The following is a 22727-nucleotide window of genomic DNA, read 5'->3' as shown; positions in this document are numbered from 1 at the left end:
TAGGTCCAAACAATTATTTTAAAATAAATGGGGTTGGGGAGTTTCAATTATCGTCAATATATCGCGATATTATTGATAATATCACGATATTTTAGGACTAGTGCGAATCAGAGAAGAACGCCAGAGCTTCTACAGCTCCGGCAGACTGTAAAAGAGCACTCTAGACTCCGATCTAGGTATCAAAATGAAACACAAGACGAGAGGAATGTTTATATTCCTTCCATTTGCCGTGAAACAGTCGAAGGTGTTTGAAAAGTTCCTCAACACTCACGGCCTCACCAGAGCTGGGTGTGCCTTCCCCAGGTCGATCTCGTTCTAAAACCTTGTTAAAAAAAACAAGATAAAACTTAGTATATCTCAACCACACAACATCCAAGATGAATTGACGCAACCTGGGGCTTACCTAATCGGAGAAGGATCAAGAGAACTCGTCGAAAAGTTCCTGGGTTCCACTGTCCTAGCTGCACCGAAAGAAATGGAGAGAAAGATGCGGTTTAGATGGTGATAATGATGTCGTTGACAAAGTACTACGAAGGGTGTGCGGTGACTGGGTGTGTGTATGTGTTCGACAGGAAGATGAGAGAACACAGAGAAACTCGGGGAAAAAGAGGAAAAGGAAGAGAGTATGAGGGAAGGAAAGAGAAGAGAGAGAGAGATAGGCTTGGACCCGGGGAAACAAACAAAGGTGGGCCCCATGGCACACCTTTAAGACTCAAAAACAATTTTAAAAGTAAAATAAACTCAAATTTAGTGAAAATACAATTTAAATTGAGGGTGGGTGTAACAATCTACCATGCAATGTATAAAGTGTAAAATATATAATGAATTAATACAATTCATTATATATGCAATGTACAAGGTTCCTATGAGGTTCAAAATATTGTACTAATTCATTATATATAAATGATTATGGTGTGTTTAAACTTCTTTCATTAATTCCTACATATTTTCTACACTCACAATGTTTGCCAGCTCGCTATATAATCAACTTAAATCAATTAAATTCATCATGCAATGCATTTCCTTTCAATTTTTTGTGATAAACTAATAGATAATTGACTAAATAAACATCCTGCAAAGTTTCAATAAAAATTTCCAAGTTTTTCTTACAATTTCCGTGGTTTTTATTCAATTTTTATCGATATCGATAATATCCCGATATTTCCATCGAAATTTTCATGTTTTTGGACTACCGATATTTCCGATATCATCGATATTTTAAACCTTGGTTGGAAGGACCATTGCTACAATTAGGTTAAAGTTAAGGGACCATTTCTCCAGTTGAATTAAAGTTGAGGGACCAAGGGTAATGGATTTTTAGTTGAGGGACCATAGTTGCACGTTTTGATGAGTTGAGGGACCAATGGTAATGGATTTTTAGTTGAAGGACCATTGCTCCAATTGAATTAAAGTTCAGGGACTATAGCTACAATTTACTCTTTCTAAAATCTATAGTTTAGTAACACAACTTCAAACGTCCGTAACTATACCATTATAATCCGGACTTGCAAACAGTTTTCGCCTATGCGTTCATGGTTTCGAGATCTATTCGAAAATATAAAATGTGACATCCAAAGGTCTACGGATTTTAAATAATTAATTTCCAAACTTCGTAACTAGTTTAATTAAAATCTAAATTCAAACAAATTAAAATAAATTCTCGAGAAATAATATAAAATCTCAATAATACAAATACACATATTATAACAGTGAAATCCAAGAACGGGATTTCACATAACTGGTTCGGCAGCTCCCTGCCAACACTCTGCATCACACTCGGCAGCCCGTTGCTGAGAAGGCCCAGCTGGTTCAGTGCTCAACGGTTGCATGATACTCTAATTCTTGGCAGTGTCTTGCCGAGAGCCACTGTCTCCATTCTCGACAGTGCCTTGCCATTAGCTACCGAACCCACAAAAAGTGCACTTCAAATCATCTTTGTTTTCCTGAGTGAATGGGCAAGAATTGGCTGATGGTGATGGATTAAAGGGTCGGCTACCCGAAGGTGGCCGTGACACCATAGCCACAGGAGGGGCTCCTCCTTGGTTCCTAACACCACTACTTCTCATCATGGTTGCATGGCGTTGTGCTTCCTGCCTAAGAACTGAGAATGCCCCCTCCACAGATGGTAGAGGTTAATTCTCAAAATATCACTACGCACTTTGTCAAAAATATCTTCAACGCCACTACTTCTCATCTGATACCAAATTCAATTTACGGCTTAATTTCCATGTATTCCATATTCTGAATATAAAAACATAATACAATCTTTGTTCCCCAAGGAAACAATAAAGAACAAAAACAAACCTTTCCTAATAAAGAACTCTAATAATTACACAATATTTACATTCCCTTTTTCTACCTATTGATTCACGCCAATAATATTGATGTGAGCAAAGATTGTACCTACAAACAAGATTAACAAAAGTACAGGTTTCAAACTCAAAAAAGTGGACACGACACGCATACTTTTTTGTGAGTAAATGTTAAGAGAAAATTCATTATAAAAAACTGAAAGCCACGAATTTTCTTGCCCGATTTAGGGGTTGAAATGTTTGTTGGACTAGCGATAGTTAGGAAATTACATGTCAATGCTCACGGAAGTAAATTTCAACATGTCAATGCTCACGGAAGTAAATTTCAACATGTCAATGCTCACGGAAGTAAATTTCAACAGAGGAGAATTTTATGAGGGAACTTCACCGAGAAACATAGAAGAAACTAGAGAACCAATATTTCCACAAATATGAAGTTGAAAGAAAAGAGGGTTCACGTGTTAAGATAACAGTTAGGAAACAAAAAGTAGAGAAATTTCGTGAAAATTTAGGGATATATAATACCCTCCAGGTCCATAATAATCCGACCTAGAAATACATATTTTAAAGTCTACGAATGAAACTTGTCTTTTCTTTCTCATATGTAAGTACTAGAAAGCATTATTTTCTGATATACGACCATAGCAGGATTTCCCAAAATCAGTGATGAAGATTATACGCACAACTGATGGGTTATAGTACCAATACCTTATTTTCTCCCCTTTTTTCAACACAATCTAAAAAAGACTTGTCCATCAAAATGCATCTGTTCGAGACATCTAACATGCAAAAGTTTTGGTTTCATGCATCATTTGTATCATCTATCTAATAGAGATGTGACCCACATGTTTGGTGGGTCTTACCTTTATTAGAAAGATGATACAAATAAATGATAAATATAGCATTACTCTTTTTTGTACCTTTTTTTTCTGATGTGTTTGTAATGCAGGTTTTGCCATATTTTTTTATTTTTGGAACAACCGATATTATCTACACTAAGGGGAGGGGATGAGCTAAGCCTCATAATGTAGTTCAAATTCATCTTTGGCAAGAATCGAACCTAAGATTTCTCACTTACAAGTGAAGAGGAATACCACTAAACCGTAGTATTAAGTGGCTGAACTTTTACAATGGGCAATATTAGATTTATTGAATATTTCACCAAATTGCGTTGCTCACTTTACAAATACAATTTTCATATATCTTGATGCGAAAAGAACAAATGAAAACATCCAATTCCTTTAATTTCAAATAACCTGAAACTTGTCTCGATAAAACATTAAATCTCAAACGAAACCCTATTTGCAAATTTCCTTGTTGATACCAGAACTCAATTCACAACATGAATCCTAAAAAGTCTATCTGGAAGTCAAGAGTGAATTGTGAATTGCTGGGTCTTCTGAAATTTCCTTGTTGATACCAGAACTCAATTCACAACATGAATCCTAAAAAGTCTATCTGGAAGTCAAGAGTGAATTGTTGGGTCTTCTGAAATTTCCTTGTTGATACCAGAACTCAATTCACAACATGAATCCTAAAAAGTCTATCTGGAAGTTAAGAGTGAACTGTTGGGTCTTCTGATTAAAGTGACATTAAAGTTTCTGGTCAGCCCGACTAACACAACGTACACGTACTGGCATTGAAATAATTCATTCCACATATCATCTTGTTTACAAAACACTTACCTAATTCCTCTCCCAAACAAAAGTTATCTTTTCATTTTTCAGTATTCCTGCAAGCCATGGGGAACATGTTCTCAGTCTCCATACCTTGCGATCACACGGCTAACTTCTGCTGCTGGGGTTTCCTTAGTCAACAAGCAAACTACATCGGCAAGCTCGGAGTAAACCTTGAAGCTCTGGATCGATCATCGCAAGAACTGATCGCTTTAAAGAATGATCTCGTGAGAAGGGTTGAGGTTTCCGAGCTTCAGACATCCATGATGCGCTTGGACCAGGTACAACTGTGGATTAAAAAGGCGGAAACTCTTGAGACACGAGTCAGAGAAGTTAAAAATTGTGCAGATCGAGAAATTCAGAAATCATGTAGCGGAGTTTACTGCTCCAAGAACTACTTTCCCAGCTACAAGTACGGAAAAAAAGTGTTTAAAATGTTGGTGGAAGTGGATGCCTTGAAAAGCAAGGGAAGCTTTGAAGAGGTGGTAACAGAAAGCTTACCGGTAGGTGTAGTCTATGAAATGCCTACTGAACCAACAGTGGGGATGGAGTCGATGTTTGAACAGGTCTGGAGACATGTTGAAGATGAACAGGTGGGAACAATCGGGTTATATGGAATGGGAGGGGTGGGCAAGACCACCCTCCTTACCAAAATCCATAACGATTTGGCCTTTAGTACTTCTTACCATTTTGATCTTGTGCTTTGGATCGTGGTCTCAAAAGACCACAAACTTGAAATCCTCCAAGATAAGATTGGTGAAAAGCTTGGGATTGTTAATGACAAATGGAAGCACAAAGAGCCGCATGAAAAAGCTCAACACATCTTCAAGTTCTTGAGTGAGAAGATATTTGTGCTATTGTTGGATGATTTATGGGAGCCGATTGAAATGATTAAAGTTGGGATTCCTAATCCAGCGATTCCTGATACAGCTGACAATAAGAAGTCGAAGAAGTCGAAGATAATATTCACGACTCGCTTGGAGCATATATGTAGTTGTATGGATGCTCAAATAAAGATTAAAGTCAGGTGTCTAATGCCGAACCAAGCATGGACCTTGTTTCAGGAGAAGGTGGGCAAAGAAACTCTTCAAAGTCATCCAGATATCCCCGCACTTGCGCAAGTCGTGGCAAATGAGTGTGACGGTTTGCCACTTGCATCGATTACAGTTGGTCAAGCCATGACGTGCAAGAAAACACCCCACGAATGGAATCATGCAATTCGGGTTCTAAAGGAATCTGCCTCAGAGTTTTCCACTATGGGAGACAAGGTATTTCCTCTTTTAAAATTTAGTTACGATAATCTGCCCAGTGAGACAATCAAATCATGCTTCTTATATTGTGCTCTATTTCCGGAAGATTTCCGGATGAGTAAAGATGATTTATTATATTTTTGGATGTGTGAGGACATGTTTGAAGAGTATGTTAACGTAGATGTAGCGAAAAATGAGACTTACCATATCATAGGAACGCTCCTTTCTGCATGTTTGTTGGAAGAAGAAGGAAATTTTGTAAAAATGCATGACGTAATTCGTGACATGGCATTGTGGTTAGCTTGTGACTGCGGGAAAGAAAACGAGAGTATCCTCGTGCATGCAGGTCTCCAGGGAACACCACATGTGAAGAAATGGAAGAACGCTAAAAGGGTATCATTGGTTGGTAGTCATTTTAAAAGCCTAGTTGAAACACCAAAATCTCCAAATCTGTTGACCTTATTTCTTAGAGGTGGAAAAGGTCCTTTGAATATGATTGCTGATGGCTTTTTCGATCATATGCCTACTCTGCGAGTTCTGGATTTGTCTGAAAATCTGAACATAACCAAATTGCCATCTGGCATTTCCAACCTGATTTCGTTACAACACCTAAATTTGTCAAGAACTGGTGTAAGAGAGCTGCCAATTGAATTAAAGGCTTGTGTGAGGCTAAAATATTTGGATTTGGAGCATACGGATCAGCTTGATTTTGTACCACAAAATATAATATCAAGTTTTCCAATGCTAAAAGTTTTGAGGATGCTAGCATGTAGTTCGTCAGATAGAATTCTTGTTGACGGTGAAGGAGCCCTGATGGAGGAAATGCAGGATTTGGAATACCTTGACGTTTTGACTTTGAGCGTACGGAGTAGCTCTTTTTTGCAAAAACTGATCGGATTCTACAAATTGGTGACCCGCATTCGGACTCTACAGCTCTCGGATGGCAAGAACGAAGCAAGCTTTCTAGACATATCGTCTTTGGTGGATATGAAACATCTTGATACCCTTTATATTCGGGATACTCCTAATTGGAAACAATTGGAAGTTGATTGGGCAGGACGAGCACCTAACGATCCCTGGGATTTAATGATGATAAAACAAAATTGCTTCCTTTGCCTTCAGTTCATAGAAGTATCACGATGCCCAAATCTCACGGACATGACTTGGCTCATTTTTGCTCCGAATCTCAGCCATTTACGTGTAGATGCCTGCAATGATATTGAGAAAATAATCGATTTGGAAAGACTGGGTGGAGTTGGAAATGTGGTACAAGAACTGAACCCTTTTGGAAAACTTACCATTCTGATTTTGAGTATGCTTCCACGGCTGAGTAGCATACATGATAGTCCCCTGCCCTTTCCATACCTGAAAGAAATCAAGGTAGTTGCATGTCCAGTGCTGAGAAAGCTTCCACTCAACTCCGCAAGTGCTGAGGGGAGCAATATTGTAATCAGAGGACATGAAGCATGGTGGTCTTTCTTAGAGTGGGAGGACGAAGATGCTCAAAATGTTTTTCTTCCCTGCTTCAGACATGGTTAATTATGTGAGAAAGCGAGAGGGCCTTACGTAAGAACAAGGAGGACGATTCTACTTGTATACAGGTGCATGCCATAATATATTCCATATTGTGCTGTTGTTTGGATATTCAAAACCTCGAAATTCCATTCTCTGTGATTCTTTTACTTCACTCTACGCTCCTATATATTTTGAGCTTTGTGTATATTGTTATTGTTGAACCTCACATTGGGCTCTAAGAAAATCATGTATCCTACTACTTTTATACAATTCACAGCAGACTCTCTGGTCACCATTGTTGGCCAAGTGACGTAGAATGCTTCAGTCCTCTTTAAGTGGCAGCTTCTTCAGCGCTGGACATTTTTCTCCCAAGATTTCGGCATCTTGTACAAACTGAAGGCCAAGGAAGCACACGTGATTCGTCATCATTGACATCCGAGGATCCTTACATGCTCGTTCTGCACAAAACATTTCAAATTCGTCCAAATTAGGATATTCCACAATATGAAGGATATGAACATGTTTCATATTCTTCAGAGATGATATATCTACAACATTTGAGTGATTCTTTCCGTCCTAGAGGTGGGGAGTTCGAGTGCAGGTCATCAAAAGCGTAAAGACAGAAATTCGTCTGGAGCTTTACCAGCGCCAGTTCCAAAGACGAACATGGAATACCTGTTACAAATAGCATGGCTACTGGCCTACCGATGTACATTCTGATGTTCATCAAATCCAAAAATAAGTCTCTATTTCTTTTACTGTTTCTGCATGTAAAGATTAAGACCTCTTGTACTAAATCTGAAACCAAAGATATCCATAAGGGGCCATCTTGGGCCCAAACACGACAGGGGTTTAAGTCCCTGTTGTGTCGCCACAGTTTTAGTTTGCGAGAAGATTGCAAATTCATGCATGCAAACAGACGCACATGTGTGAGAACCAAGAACACAAATAGCCAAAGGAGAATTTTCTGAGGTTATCTGCACTTGAAAATAAGATTTGACATAGTTCACACTAGCCAAACTAATTTTTGCTAGTTACATTCATGTGAGTGCCACACCGTATCTTGTAAACTGAAAATATGTCTTTACAATAACAATGTGCATAAAATTTGGAAGATAACGGCTAAAATCCCTACACAATAGAGATACGGAAAATCAAGATATTTAAAATCTGGCGTTGTAGGCTCTTGGGTATGAAGCATCTCCTCTTACTAGACTACAGGTCGCAATCGAAGTCAATCCCACACTCACTTAACAAAAGGAAGGTGTTAGAGGAAATTACAAGAAGCTTCTTGTATCTATAGATAACTAATCTATTCCCTTACACATGTCATACTAAACTCGAGTAGCACTCCACTTTGCTTGATGAGCCATGTAGAAGAGGCATATCTTCAATCCAATCAGCATAGATGCGACTCAATTTCTCAAGTTCGTTCCACTCTAAGTTGCACTGCGTACTTTGACCTTGTTTATAAGCAATCGCAATCCCCATCCTATGATTTGATGCATTGTTGCCCCTCGTATAAGCCGTTAAACTGTTAGCCTGCACACTTCCACATTCTGGTGTAGTATAGCCACAAAGCTTCCTTTGTTCTGCAAAATTAACAACAATGCATCTCAAAATTTGTTCTTTTAAAATCATTGCACATCCGTCAATAGTGAGCAATTCTTGAATCATGATCGGTTCTACAGGGTCATCAACTCCTCTCAATTATCATTGGAGACGGCTACAGATGAATTTGTGCCACACTTTGAAATGCCAGGTAAAACTAAATAGAAAAAGACGGTGGTTAAATTGTATGAACGACTAACGCACAACTTTTATAAAAGCATATGAAGAAGTTGCCCCACTTTAATTACAAGCCAAGACAACCAGACAGAGAAAGAAACAATCTCAGTATAAACCTATATACCCAATCTGCAGCAAGACGAAAAAGAAAGTATGATGCCACTATGAAATCATACACATCTAATATCAATTTGAATTAATCAAGTTGGAAAGGATAAGAACTGAGATAAGAACTGAGGAAATTGCAATCAGTGATTCAGCATTATGCAATCTAAATAGCTAGTTCATTAGATGAATGTCCCAGGTGCCTCTTCTAACGTTCAAGTCCTTCAGCAGTCCAACCTATTGGCGTGATTCAATACCTTCTTAACAGAAAAAGCTCTAAAGGTTGAGTGTGGTTTCAGAATTTTCTGATACTGAACCAATTGGGTTTTACTTATGACAACTTTTCTTGTAGTGCAAGTTAAACGAATCTAGAGCACATGAGTAGTCAACCGATACTCTAACAAAGTGTAGACCATCTAAGCATTCATACGATCAACACACACACACATACAAGCAAAAGGAAAAATTAGCAAAGCTATGCAATGCAGGTATCCTATCGAAAATTGTAATTTACATTGAACCTGAAAAAAAATCATTATTTGAACATATTAAACTAAGTAGTGTCAAAATCCATACCCAGAGACTTCTTGCAGTCAAATTGAGCAGAACCACCAGCAGTTGAAATGCTTATGAACGAACTATCTCTGATATTTTCAGGATTGACATGACGAAAGCGGCATTTGTCTCCGTAACTGCATGTTCCCCATCTAAAGAACGACCTGCATATTCTCACTCCATTAGAACTTCCATGATCACCATTCCAAGTCCTCCTGGCCAAGTTTCCCTTCTCAGTTTCCATTCCTTGCGCATCACGCAAAGTCCTGCGGAGATCACTGGTGCCATGAGCAAAGGAACATCTCTGCCCAGAAGAGCAACAACCCATTTGGAATTTACGGCACAGTTGGGTCTTGTAATAGCTAGGCAACATTTTGTTCTGTCCTGAGGCCGCATTCGAGTTCGATACGGTTTCTGAAGTTCTGGGTTTCTTGAAAGCTTGGGAGTTGATGTCAGATTGAGCTTTGATTTCTTTCTCCTCAGTAGGGATTTGATGTTTCCTCTGACGCCTGCTGTCACCGGATTCAAGATATTGAGCAAAAAATTGGGGAGTAGGTAATGGAGTACCCATGTTGGTATGCAACTAGACCAAGTTGCACTCCAACTGTTTGATGAAACGCCAAGAACTCAGAAGAAAATTATGATAGGGAAATGGTTGGAGCTGAAATTTACGAAAAACCCGGATGCTGTATCAGAAGAAATTTGTGAGTGTCAGTGAAGAAATGAGACGCATTGTGCTTGAACATTGAAAAAAATTGAAATTACTGCATCAGAATCCAGACGAACAAGAAAACCCATATGAAAATTTGAGAATTTAGTGAGATGAGGAGGTCCCAGAGTGAAGATTTTAAGCAAAATCTCGGATTATGATTCGAGTGAGGAACATTTCGCGCATCAGCTCAGCTAGTTTCTACACTCTGAAGAGTGAGTGGTTGGTTACAGTTTTTACGTTACCATTAATTAAGCCTTCTATACTTTACTTGTTGTAATGAATGAGAATATTTTTAATTCCCACTAATTTCAGTGTTTATATTTGGTGCTTGAAATGATTAGAATGTTGGAGACTTAAAAATTAGAATAGTGGTTTTATTATTGTTTCGTACGAGCTTTAAATAGTTAAGATAGTTAAGTTAATGATATTTTAATCAAATTTAGTAAAATAAGGACTGATTATAACATTTATATGTATTTAATATAATTATTATTTTGACGGTTTGATCTAATAAGATAATATGATCAGAAATACTTGATAAATTTGTTCAACGACTATAAGATCGTTGTGTTTCATTTTTCATGACTTAATGATTGGAAAAATGTGTTTGAGCACGTTCCCATTTTTCGAATTACTAACATAACATACAGGGTGAGCAAATCTCGAGATGGTGGGCACCAGTATGATGCTAGCTAAAGACACTATGACACTCAAGTTAGTAATATTAAAGGAGATAGAGCTATGTACAAGGCTATCATGCGTAGCCTAGGTTTTCTTAATATTTTTTTTTTTTTTTTTTTTTGACATTTGGATAGAGAAATGATCAGGTATCGTTATGTTGTCGATATATGATAAATATGTCGTCATTATTAAAACTTTATTATTTCTAGAACCAAATGTAGATCATTCCAGCCAATTGCCAAAAAAAAATTGTTGCACTTTCGCTTCCTTCAAGTGTGCATCGCAAAACTCAACCTGGTAGTCCACCCATACGCCTAGTAGTACTAAATCACATGTATTACTCTACTAAAAGACTATAAGCCAAAATCTAGTAGAAGAAAATAAATGCATTCACAATAAGTCTTTGATATCGTTACAATTCAGAGAAATATGAACTCAAAAGGTCGTACCCAGTGCACAAGGCTCCCGCTTTACGCAGGGTCTGGGAGAGGTGAATGTCGGCTAGCCTTACCCCCATTTATGAAGAGGCTGCTCCCAAGTCTCGAACCCGAGACCTACCGCTCATGGACGAAGGCACTTGCCATCGCACCAAGTGCGACCTCTAGAAATATGAACTCAAAACATTAGAAAAATATCCTCTCGCCTTTGAAATGGGACAAGAGCACCAACGAATTTTCGCAACTAAAACTCTATAATGAAAGGAAGTCAAGAGGATATTTTAGTTCGCACCAATGAAGCGGATCACCAACATACAAAATTTGGTGTTAGTTCTCTTCCTCTGTATGTAGATGATCTGCTTCATCGGGAAGAAAAGAAAGGGCACACGAGATACTTGAGGAAATTCTGGCAGAGAAGGAACTTGAATAGTCACGGTGGAATAAATGGTAGGTAAAGCTGCACCACGTCATCAATACTAAGCCAAGTGTTTCATTAAAACTCCCTTCTATAAACCGTAAAACTGAAGGTAGAAACGGAACAAATAAAAGAAAATCAGAATTTTACCAAGAAAGAAAAAGAAAGAAAGAGAGAACAAATTTACTTTATTTTTCAGTACACTGGTAATCAACCAATCGCCTATTGAAGTTTCTTAATCCCAGGAAATGAGGGGAGAACCGCAACGAGAGCATCACCATATCCAACGGGATCTGTTAAGAAAAAGAGATGATTACATGATAACGTGATACCAGTAGCATCAACAAAATCCGGCATGAAAGGAACTAAAGTGTATAAAAACTTACCACCATCTTCTTGTAGTATCCTGATGACCTCCCCAGCTACATCAGACTTCAAAAGAAAAAATGAATAACTCAAAACTATGTTAAGAGATAAAGGACAACAGCTGGGAGGGGAGGAGAAGATCGAACACCCTGCGTCTCTCATCTGGGACATACCTCAATTGGGAGCTCCCCGCCAAGCTGTTCTATGTAGCAAATCACTTGTCCCTCCTTCACTATTTGCTTCTGTTGTGTAAAAATGAAGGATAAGTCACTTAAAAGTCTACGCATGTTGTCAATGATATGATAAAGTGAGCATATCGGTTGTAGCCAAGTATTGCCACTGCTGCCTTTAAGCAAGCAGGAAATCAAAATTCCACAATTATTTCCGTCAAAATTAACAAATCAGTGTGAAAAGATTACCTCTTTACATGATGGCGGAGCACGCTTCCCCTTTATGGTTCGAGATCTCCTAAACAACCCCACCTGCACCATTGGTTATTTTAGTATCCAGATTTAATAAAATGATGAAGTGCGTGTAGTTTGGCTTCTTACTCGTGGAGAATGAATTAACACCAAGCCATCATCTGCAGCTCTATCTAGCAATGTCTGGATACTCCTCGAAGACGATTCTTGTCTAGTGATAGCTACAGATTGTGTAGGAACAACACCATTCGAATCAAGTGCTTTAGCATTTTCACTCGCACTAACAGCAGCAGGACTTGGGGGAGGTGGTGTGCAAATTTTTTCAGTCAACTTCCTCACCACATTTAACCGAAATCCACCAATCTGATTATGTGGTTTGAATGTGTGAATTAATAATAAACCGGATGGAAGATCAACAGCAACATCCCATACTAATAGGAAGCATAAAGAAAAAGGAAGAGTGGTTCGGAATGGAAAACTTATTCTTAAGTTGCAAGATTATCTCCAATTCATATAAATTATTAAGTTCAAATAGAGAAAAGGTCTTGCTTACTTTTAATTTGACCTCTGCAACTGTAGTTGTATCACATATTGCTGTGAGCAAAGATTGTACCTACAAACAAGATTAACCAAAGTACAGGTTTAAAACGCCAAAAAGTGGTGACGACATGCATGCGTTTTTGTGAGTAAATGTCAAGACAAAATTCTGTAATTTCATTATAAAGAAAATGAAAGCCACGAATTTTCTTGCATGATTTAGGAGATGAAAAGTTTGTTGGCCTAGCGATGGTTAGAAAATTGCATGGTGGCTCACGAAAGTAAAATTTCAACAGAAGATAATTTTATGAGGGTACTTCACAAGAAACTTAGAAGAAACTAGAGAATCAATATTTCCACAAATATGAAGTTGAAAAAAAAGAGGGTTCACGTGTTAGGATAGTAGTTAGGAAACAAAAAGTAGAGAGGTTTCGTGAAAATATAGGGATATGCAATACCATCCAGGTCCATAATAATCCGACCTAGAACTACATACTTTCAAAGTCTACGAATGAAACTTGTCTTTTCTTTCTCATATTTAAGTACTAGAAAGTAGAAAGCATTATTTTCCGATATACCAATAACTTATTTTCTCCCCTTTTTCCCAAAATCAGTGACGAAGATTAAATGCATGCAACTGGTGGGTTATAGTATCAATAACCTATTTTCTCCCCTTTTTTCAACACAAACTAAAAAAGTAAACTTGTGCATCAAAATGCAACTGTTGGAGAAATCTAACAAGCAAGAAACCTTCGGAGGTTGTATGAGATACAAAGTAAATTTGAAGTGTAGGGATGTGATCTTCACATAGGTGATTATAACAATTTCAGGACAACCTAGAAACAGAGAACTCAGAGGTTTACACGGTGGATCAAAAGGTTCAAGTTTAAAACCGAGATGATACCCAGAGAAGAAGGATTTTACATTTGCTCTTCCCGTTTGTCTTACCATTTGAGACATGGAAAGAATAACAATGAAATAATAATTCTTGGATCATAATTCCTCCCAAGATAAAAATCTAAGAAACAACCATGCCTACATTCAAAACTGCACTATCTATAAAGATCTGTCAATGGGAGATATGGGACATAGAATAAGTGTTGCAAATTATTAGTGAACTGACCTCATCAAAATTTTGAACGAGCTGGTTTGTCGGACCAGAATCTCCACTCTCTTCAGAAACCTCTTCTAAACTTTTAGCAGCTATTACATCATCAACAAAAGCATGGTGTTATGAATAGATTACACATCACAGGAACAGATATTATCATGTTGATACAATACAGTGTAAATATTCTATTCTTTGAGTTTCTACAGGCTCATACTGCAAATATGTCATATTCAGTTAGATATTCATTCCCTAAACTTATCTGTACTAATAAAGTGGCATACTCAGTTACTATGCTAATTGACAGATTCTAAAGTTTCACAGCTCAAGATCAGAGGGAAAAGAAAAAAAAAGAATGATAGGGAAATTATGACGGAACAAAAAATGGAAAGAAAAGATTAAAAAGTCTAACATTTACAAATCGGTCAAACTTACAATATTCGTCGAATGATACACAATACTAAACAAAAACTGCATAAGTTTTGGCCTTGCAAATCCAAGATAATGTCTACCCAAAGTTTTGGTCATAGATTACTGGATATATAAAAATGACCAATATGACTTAATCACATCAACATTGAATTGAAGAATATAATAGGAATACAAGATTCTAAAATCCCATACCGTACCTATAAACATAACTTAAGAACAATGGATTATTTATCTTTGAAAACCGTTTCGTAAAGTGGATAGAATTGCACTTGTAAATCTATCCAGACTCTCAAATACTCAATTTCCATGTCATTTTCACTTCAGTATGAGCTACCAACACAAATTTTATTAAGCTTAAAAGAAACAGGGATTCTCATGTAACGGCATGTATATATTTATGCACATGCATTGGTTATTGAGAAGTAATTTTTGATTGAATAAACATCAAACAAACTTGATGTTTCAAGTACTGCTGCTAAGCAAATTCCAGATTTGATGTATAACTACTGAGGGATGAAAAGAAAACAATTTACATCAACAAAATGAACTTACACAGGATTTGTAACGATGGAATGCTGTGCTCATGTAATACTTTTTCTGATGACTGTCTTGATATCGATAAACATGAGTACAACTGTGGTTTTCTCCCTGTCCAAGTTCTTACACCATATGACTGTAAAACCCCAACCCGTGCTCTACCGAAGTTCAAGTTCGTAATTTTAGCATTCAATGTCCCTAGGCTACCTGCCACACAAATGATATCACAATTAACTAAAACTATACAGCAATAAGAAGAAAATCCTTCACTTTTATTTATTTTCAATCGGAATGTATCAATGCTTCTCTGTACAGTGAACAAAAAACGAATCACACAAGGAACATACAAGCTTGATATGAGAAATGAAAAATCCCAGTACAAATACAGTATCCAATAAAGACCCTCAAATTAAATTTCAAACAGAATCTGTTCATGCACTGCACTTGTAACATATATGACCCAAGTAAACAGTTCTTCGCCTTTTCTATCGTCCCATATCGTTTACCAATCACCACAAGAAACCAGACCCAATTGAATTCGGAATTAGATTCAAGGGAAAAGTGATTGCAATGTATCAAACAAGCACTAATCACTGTTGCATTAAAATGGCTGTGCCAAAAACTTCCATGGATATAACCAGAAAAATCCCAATCCCCGAATTTCTAACAGCATCCATAGATTATATCACCAAAACCCCACTTCCCCAAAAGCAAAAACAACCAATATAAACATTGAAATCATAAATTTATCAAGGGTTCTGTGTGTGTGCGGAAGAGAGAGAAAGGGAAGAGACAGAGAGACTTACTGGAAGCCATGAAGATGGTGGAGCCTGAAGGGGGCCAGAGAATGAAAGAAGATGGTTAGAAGGTTTCAGAAACCTCACAGAAAAAACCCAGATGAAATGTCAGTGAAAACTCAGCAGAAATCAGAGAGAAGGATGCGGAGAAAGAGAGGGTTGAGACTTCGAGATGAGAGCGAGCCACAGCGACACACGGCCGTTAAGTTCCAAGAAATGACAAATGAAGAGGAGGGACCAGTTGAACCACTATCAAACATACAGCTGGAAACTTGGACTAGTAGCGGCTGGGTCCAACTGGCCCAAGCCCAAACCTTGTTTTTCCTCAACACATTTTGCCTTTTTTTTTTTTTTTTTTTTTAATCTCTTGTTTTCAAATGTATGGATATGTTTTTCAACAAACAAAAAAAAAAGTATGGATATGTTTGGTGTGCCAACAAAATGATTTGTTTTTAGTGTTGGTGATTTTTAGTTTAAGTTGGACTCTTTATTCTTCTTTAATCTTCATTTTGATGGACATGTTTACAAGAATGAGATGTGATTTGTGCAAGTGAGAATTTAAGGTTTAATTTTTAGAGATGATTTTATGACATTTTGATTATGTTTCTTGATAATCATTTAATTTATTCAATCACGACTTCCGAATTAAATAGAGTGTGCATAAATTAATTATCATTTGTTTTTTATTTCCAAATATGTTACAAGTTTTGGAAGCCTTAACAAACTTTCAACTACTGCTAATTGGAAAGGTCTTTTACCAATCCAAGGGGCATGGCTACTCTCTCTTTAATTTGTTTAGTTCTTTTTAAGATCTAAAGAAATAAAAAATATATATATATTTTATGGACTAGATTGAATCATTTTGTTCAATATTAATAGGTATGGATTCCTCTTCATTTGTCATTTGTAAGTGGTTCAAATTCAACTCACATGAATGTCAAGTTCAATAGCTAATTATTATGATTGGGTCATTGCATGGATCAACTAATATCCAACCCCGCTTCTCTTTAAATTAGAATATCATTCTATATGAAATACAAAACTTTAAAAGAAATGTAGTGTGAAATTTTTACAAATTATCTTTTTTACTAAAGACTTCTAAACATAGTGAGGATTTGAGATCATAGTTGGGTACTAGCCAGTTACTATCTAAATCATTGATCATCCTATGTGGCCCACTAAATTTACAAAACCTATCAAATGGAACTCTCATCCCAAAATCTTATGATTTTGCTAACCAAACACACCAATTCTTTTCTTTACTAGTATCCAAAGATCCATTTTCTCTCTCATTAAGAACACATATGTCATACTTTACCTACAATCCTTCTCCTTCCTTCTGAAGTCATGGCAGCTCCGCCCCATCCCCCTCATCCCCGAATCCATGACAGTTCTATAACCTCCCCTTCCCGAAGCCATCACAACTTTGCTGCCTCCAAATGCAACATTTGGCGGCCAAAATAGTTGGGTAATACTTGGGTATTAATTGGTGGTACTCAATTTGCTGGCCATCCTAAGTCACCCACTAATTGATAACACTGTCAAACGAAACTCTCATCCCAAACTTATATGATGTTGCTAACTAAACACACCAATTCTTCTCTTTACTATTATCCAAACATCCATCTTCTCTCAAATGCAGAAGAGAGTAATTAAACCATTCTATAATCTCTTTATTAGTATCCAAACATCCATCTTCTAGCTCATTAAGAACACATATATCATACTTTACCCACTGTCCCCCTCCTTCGTTCTAAAGTCATGGTAGCTCCGCTCCTTCCCCCTCCTCCCCAAATCCATTACAGTTTTATTCCTTCCGAAGTCTTAGTGAATACTTCTTCTTTTTAATTTAGCTTCCTTCAAACCCTCATGGATTGACACCTTAGGAGGAAGGGGATTGAGGTTGTTGGTCAAAGTTACGAGTGTCTCATGTCTGTTTGTGTTCTTGGTGAGTGAAAAAGTGGATGTTTGGATGTTGATTGAACACTAGAATTGGTGGGTTTGGTTAACAAGATACTAGGAGTTTGGGTGAGAGTTTCATATGACATGCATTATAAATTTAGTGGGCTACGTATATAAGATGGCCAGTGTTGGGGGACTTTTAGGTTGATGTGGACTTGGACTTTGAGAACGCCATTTTGTCTCCCTTGGTCAGGATTCGTACCAAGTTCGGAACATCTCGAAAAAGTTAGCTTGTCTTAGGAAATACCCTGGTAACATCAATGGCTTGAAGATAGCATTATTGGTCAAGATAATGACTTGCTCCAGTGAAACCTGGTGGAGAAGTTAGAAGATTATCAGTTTAACATGATAGAGAAGGGATTTGCATGGTTGCATGGCATTTTTTGCTGGATAATCTGGGCTTTCCTAGGGTGATAGTAAGACTTCTAATGGCTGGGATGATTAACGGAAGGCTATGGGAATTACTAGGGTTGCATGGATGGTGATGCTTAAGGCTTGAAGTATGCTTATGGACTAAATGGAACTCTCTGGGCTTATTTCCTGGGTGGTTCTTTCTCCCTCTATTCTCTTTATTTCTCTCTCTGTTACCTCCAATCCTATGTTCCTCCTTCTCTAATGGCTTCTCCCTTCTTATGTAAGTGAATGGCTCTTCTTTGGGCTTCAAAGGAATCTCCCTTTGTGGTTTGGTCTTCCCTTTCCTTTCTCCCTAGCCCTTCTATTATTCCCTTTTTGGTGTAAGATAGCTGCACTGTTAAGACTTGCAGTCTGCTTCTTCCTGAGGCGCGGCTTTCCCAGGGCGGCATTTTGCAAGCGCTACTTTTGGTAGCGCGTCTCATACCTTTTGCGCGTTGGTTGTCTGTGCAAGTTGGGATGGGAAAGTTAGCCTTAAAAGCCTGACTTGTTGGGCTTAGCATGCATTTAATGCATGAATCTAGTTTAGTCCTAACTAAGAGGGTTAGCTTGCTAGGGAAATGGGTAAACTAGGCTAGTTCTCTCTCAATGTTGCCTGCGTGAAATGCAAAGGGTATGGGCTGGGATCCTCGAGCCCCCAAGCAACCCAAAGTCTTCCATGACCCTGATTCTATGTAGGCCCAATAACCTTCCATAAACATCCACACCACAATCCACTTGACAAGCCTTGAATATGTGACTTGGGCTTAGCATGAAGTGACTAGCATGAGGAAGCATGGCGTGATGAACAGGCATGAGCATGACGTGAATATTTGGCTTAATCATCGTGACATGCCATGTTTGTAAATATATTCCTCATCGATCCCACGCCTTGGCATGTATTTGGGCTTGAATGTAGGCTTTGCATGGCAATTGGGCCTTGAGACTTGGTTGGATTAGTGTGTGACATTTTTGAGCCCCAACAACAAACGAATTAAGTACTCAACACCCAAGTAATACACAACGATTGGGCCGCCAAATGCACTTAGGTCTCTTCTACATTTGAAGAGATCATAGAATGCTTTAATTACTCTCTACTGCATGCAATTAACTACAAGTTAGTAAACAGTTAGCAACAAATTAAAACTTAGCTAGATTGAGACTTGACTAGCTAAAGTAGTAAACATTTTGAAGTAACATAAAGCTTAACCTAAAGGGAAGACAAGAATCTTGCTGCTTTAAGCATGGATAGTGTCCGGAGCATGAATGTATATATTAATCCACTTTTAATCCACCATATACATATACTTTTGAAAGATACACATGCATCAGGTCAATGATATGGGAATCCAATGTGACCATTTAAGCTAAAGTGTAAGCAGAATTAAATTAAATAGTTATTCACATTATCCAAACTTTGAATTCGTATGCATTTTATCTACGACCCCCTTGTTAATTGATACTCTAACTATGGTTTTCATTCATTAATATTTGGTACATTTTGTTAAAACTCTTGAATTCAAATCTCATGAATTATAATTATGTACTTAATAAAACATTTACATCCCGTTTTAACTTCCAAATAAGAATATGCACGGTTAACAAATACTAAAATAATATGGCTTCAGTGAATGTAACTTGACATTGCACCTTTTAGTTTCAGTTCAAAGCAATATTCGTTCCTTCTATCGTACTTATCAGTTATCAATACATGGTTACTTTAATTCTTTGGGATATCATGAATGTTTAGTGGAATTCATCACTGTTGCCTCAAGCTCCTTTTAAAAGTGAAACTACTCATATATATGTGACCATTTTTTTCTTTTTGCTTAGTTATCTAATTTGAAAATCAAGAGTTCCTAAAGTACTTCATGAAAGGCTGAAAGCAGCCTTATTCATATATCGCAGTATTGATTGGAGAGAAAGCATCCTAAATGAAGTTTGTGCGCATCGATTCTAGTTAAGAAAAAGAACAAGGAATCATATCATTCATTCATTCATTTCAGAAACCAGGAACAGTACAAGAGTTTAAATAAACATTTAAAACAAATGACAGCAATCAAAGAGAAGCACCAAAATTACATTGATATAATTTTGTGGGAAACCCTAGATAACAGAATGCTAGGCATATATGTAAAACCCTAGAACTAGCTAGAAACTCAGAAACAATGACAATCATATATCATCTCTCTTGCTCATTAGAAAATATGCCTGCAAAAACACATAATTAACATCACGAATTAATTAAGTTATAAATGATAATTACTGTTAATTGTGAAGTATCAATGACAGCGTAAATTAAACCTTACCCAAAATTGCATAAGACATGTGTAGCTAGGCTAGTATGAGTCTCTTGGGGCATTGCATCTAAAGCATTCCATTCTGCTAGCAAAGTTGTGCTCGTTGCACCCCAACCTGTGTCCAAATAAATAAATATAAATAAAATCAGCAGTTAATTAAATATTTAAATTTTAGTAAACCCCAAATACATATACTGATTAATAATTAGATGTGAATCGCGAAAATTGAACTCATTTGTTAATTTACTATTGTGCCAATTTCAGTTTTGAATTACCACGGACTTATTTATAATTTTTAATTGAGCGACAAACCCATCGCATTAGAAAACAATATTACAATTTTATGTTGTATTAAAGAAAAGACGAGGGTTTGAAATTTGAACCAGGATACAATAAGAGAGAACATATCCACTTACAACAAAACTTAAACTCTTAACTTCGGGTGTGTGTGAAGCCTTAATGAATGCTTGGTCGTTAAGTTAGGCAAGGAGGGATAGATTCCTAATGTATCTAACTTTAAAAAGCAGTCAAGGAAGGAGGAATATTTTCACCAAGTGCTTTTCTGGTCAGATTTGCAGTAAGTAAGGACAATGCTCGTGTTATTTGAGAGAGAAATTTACTAATCTTTATTTATGATTGACGTATTTTTATCGTTCCACCATCATTGAAAAATTATTTATGCAAAAAATCATTCAATTTGAAAATCGTTTAGTTATCTATACGTATCAAACCAATCAACCATTTTGATAACAAATAATCTTACTTTGTTTTATGGATATGATCACCTAAACTACCTGAATATTTATATATATCTTGACAATGAACCGTGCCCAACACAAAAGAAAAAAATCGACCTAACAAAGACCAATTTTTGTTATTGAATATAACAAATAAACGAACGGAATTATATTATACTATTAACTAATTGTATCACCTGGTACAAATCCAATCTCCAGATTTCCATCCAGGTCGACCACCACCTGCTCCGCCTCCTCCGCCACCACCGCCAAGTCCTAACCCGAAACCCCGGGAGCGTGGCAGGTCAGAGTCAAAGCCACCACCGCCGCTAATGGCAGAATCATCCTTGAAAGCCCCACATTTGAAGCAGCTGGAACGGCTTGCAAAATTGTGGGCTCCACAGTTGCCAGCAGCGCAGTACCAGTCACCAGGCCGAACATCTGAGCCGGTAGTCATGAACCCAAACGAGGATCCTCCTCCTCTTCCGCCGAAGCCCCCGAAATCTACGCCGGACTTGGCATCTCCACAACGTTGGCATGAGTCACGCCTCTGGAAGTTGAGGTGGTGGCATGACCTGCAGTTCCAGTCTCCTGGTCGGCTCATCTTTTGATCTGCATTAATTTAAACAAAATGTATTAGTGCGTGGATGACCTGCAGTTCCGACATATTTATAAAATATGAACTAAAAAATGTTCTCCCTAGGTTATATGAAACTAATTTCAGACAAGCTAGGTTAGCCCAATGATAAGAGTGGATAGGGTGAAAGAGTATCAAAAGTAAACTACTCATACTAAACTGCATGCTCTAAACTTCACGTAATTATTGAAAATGTATAAATTAAGGAAAATGATTTTTGCACTCTTTTTTTGTCTTTCTGCACTTTCCTGCTTGTTTTTATACTTTAATTCAATTCAAAGATCAGAAATAAACAAGAGCGTACATGAAAAAGATAGTGTGGAAATCACTTCCTAAATGAAAACTGAAAAATCAAAAGCCAAGAAAATTAAATGATTCAGAAGTTATAGATAGCTTGTGTAGGGGTTTATACCCTAAGCTAGATAGGTGAAAGGGAACTAGAGAGCTAGCATTCATATGAAGGTGCCATGAAGGGAAATGCATACGTAAAAGATAAAGAAGAAAGAGAGGAGAAAAACTAGAAGAGAAGTAACCTTAAGAAAAATGAAATGTTCTTCACTATCGGATATTTTGGAGGCAAAGTATGGAATGGTGAAGTAATGAGCCATGCAGGGAGTGTGCTTATATACAAGTTTAGCCACAGAAAAAGGGAATAAATGGAGGGCCGTGTACCACTTTTTCGTATTTTTCAATTAGCAACCTTGATAAATGGAATCAGAGAAATATCTAAAGGAAGGAAAAGAGGATGAAAACTCGATAACCCATGATTCCAAAGAGAGGATATTTTGAATTTTGAATGCTTTGGTTACTGGCGTTCCTTTTAGGGTTTTTTAACGTGAGAAATAATGCATGCATATACACACTATCAAGTATCAATTATCAAATGAAAATACTTTTCGTGAGAAATTCTGTCAAAGTAAGCTTGTGACATGCACAACGCGGCGAATGCATATTGGGATTTAGGTGGTCTCAGGATTATTCAGAGTCTAAAAATATACATGTGAAGGTTTATCAATGACCTTTAGAATTTTTGGTACCGATTCTTTTTGTGCCCAC

At 37.3% G+C, this 22727-nt stretch overlaps 4 protein-coding genes across 5 annotated transcripts; 1 reads left to right on the top strand and 3 right to left on the bottom strand.

Moving 5' to 3' along the window:
* Positions 1 to 4053: 4053 nt before the first annotated feature.
* LOC114822468 (probable disease resistance protein At5g63020) lies at positions 4054 to 6777 on the top strand. Its single transcript, XM_029096837.1, has one exon. The coding sequence runs from the start codon at positions 4054 to 4056 to the stop codon at positions 6775 to 6777; it is 2724 nt and encodes a 907-aa protein (XP_028952670.1).
* Positions 6778 to 7704: 927 nt separating this feature from the next.
* On the bottom strand, positions 7705 to 9772 carry LOC114822660 (zinc finger CCCH domain-containing protein 39-like). The gene is made up of 2 exons (XM_029097519.2): positions 9223 to 9772; positions 7705 to 8345 (listed from the first exon to the last, which is right to left on the bottom strand). Exons 1-2 carry the CDS (start codon positions 9770 to 9772, stop codon positions 8083 to 8085), a joined length of 813 nt encoding a protein of 270 aa, XP_028953352.1. The 3' UTR covers positions 7705 to 8082.
* LOC114822659 (uncharacterized) lies at positions 9765 to 15870 on the bottom strand. 2 transcript variants are annotated; one of them, XM_070816681.1, is made up of 10 exons: positions 15655 to 15870; positions 14864 to 15055; positions 13895 to 13974; positions 12788 to 12847; positions 12364 to 12597; positions 12232 to 12294; positions 11986 to 12054; positions 11833 to 11878; positions 11634 to 11739; positions 9765 to 9887 (listed from the first exon to the last, which is right to left on the bottom strand). In XM_070816681.1, the coding sequence occupies exons 1-9, from the start codon at positions 15662 to 15664 to the stop codon at positions 11669 to 11671; spliced, it is 825 nt and encodes a 274-aa protein (XP_070672782.1). In that variant the 5' UTR covers positions 15665 to 15870; the 3' UTR covers positions 9765 to 9887; positions 11634 to 11668. The 2 variants fall into 2 exon arrangements, with proteins under 2 accessions (XP_070672782.1, XP_070672781.1); XM_070816680.1 differs by lacking the exon at positions 9765 to 9887 and adding an exon at positions 11502 to 11552.
* Positions 15871 to 19957: 4087 nt separating this feature from the next.
* On the bottom strand, positions 19958 to 22340 carry LOC103421005 (transcription initiation factor TFIID subunit 15-like). Its single transcript, XM_008359040.3, has 4 exons — positions 22205 to 22340; positions 21232 to 21646; positions 20307 to 20412; positions 19958 to 20208 (listed from the first exon to the last, which is right to left on the bottom strand). Exons 2-3 carry the CDS (start codon positions 21636 to 21638, stop codon positions 20337 to 20339), a joined length of 483 nt encoding a protein of 160 aa, XP_008357262.1. The 5' UTR covers positions 21639 to 21646; positions 22205 to 22340; the 3' UTR covers positions 19958 to 20208; positions 20307 to 20336.
* Between the last annotated feature and the right edge of the window lie 387 nt (positions 22341 to 22727).

The sequence above is a fragment of the Malus domestica genome, chromosome 17 (genome assembly GCF_042453785.1).
Source record: "Malus domestica chromosome 17, GDT2T_hap1".
Taxonomy (NCBI): domain Eukaryota; kingdom Viridiplantae; phylum Streptophyta; class Magnoliopsida; order Rosales; family Rosaceae; genus Malus; species Malus domestica.
This window is presented reverse-complemented; position numbering and strand designations above follow the sequence as displayed.

Bases quoted from the DNA above. Each gene is read 5' to 3' on its own strand.
- LOC114822659 (XM_070816681.1), bottom strand. The intron at 13,975-14,863 runs GTAAGTTCATTT...ATGATGTAATAG, and splicing joins TCCATCGTTACAAATCCTGT to CTGCTAAAAGTTTAGAAGAG. The intron at 12,598-12,787 runs GTAAGCAAGACC...CCACATAATCAG, and splicing joins TTGCAGAGGTCAAATTAAAA to ATTGGTGGATTTCGGTTAAA.
- LOC103421005 (XM_008359040.3), bottom strand. From the start codon at position 21,638: ATGAGCCGACCAGGAGACTGGAACTGCAGGTCATGCCACCACCTCAAC. The intron at 20,413-21,231 runs GTGATACAATTA...ATTTGGACACAG, and splicing joins GGAGATTGGATTTGTACCAG to GTTGGGGTGCAACGAGCACA.
- LOC114822660 (XM_029097519.2), bottom strand. From the start codon at position 9,772: ATGGGTACTCCATTACCTACTCCCCAATTTTTTGCTCAATATCTTGAA. The intron at 8,346-9,222 runs GTATGGATTTTG...TTAATTTTGCAG, and splicing joins TGACTGCAAGAAGTCTCTGG to AACAAAGGAAGCTTTGTGGC.
- LOC114822468 (XM_029096837.1), top strand. From the start codon at position 4,054: ATGGGGAACATGTTCTCAGTCTCCATACCTTGCGATCACACGGCTAAC.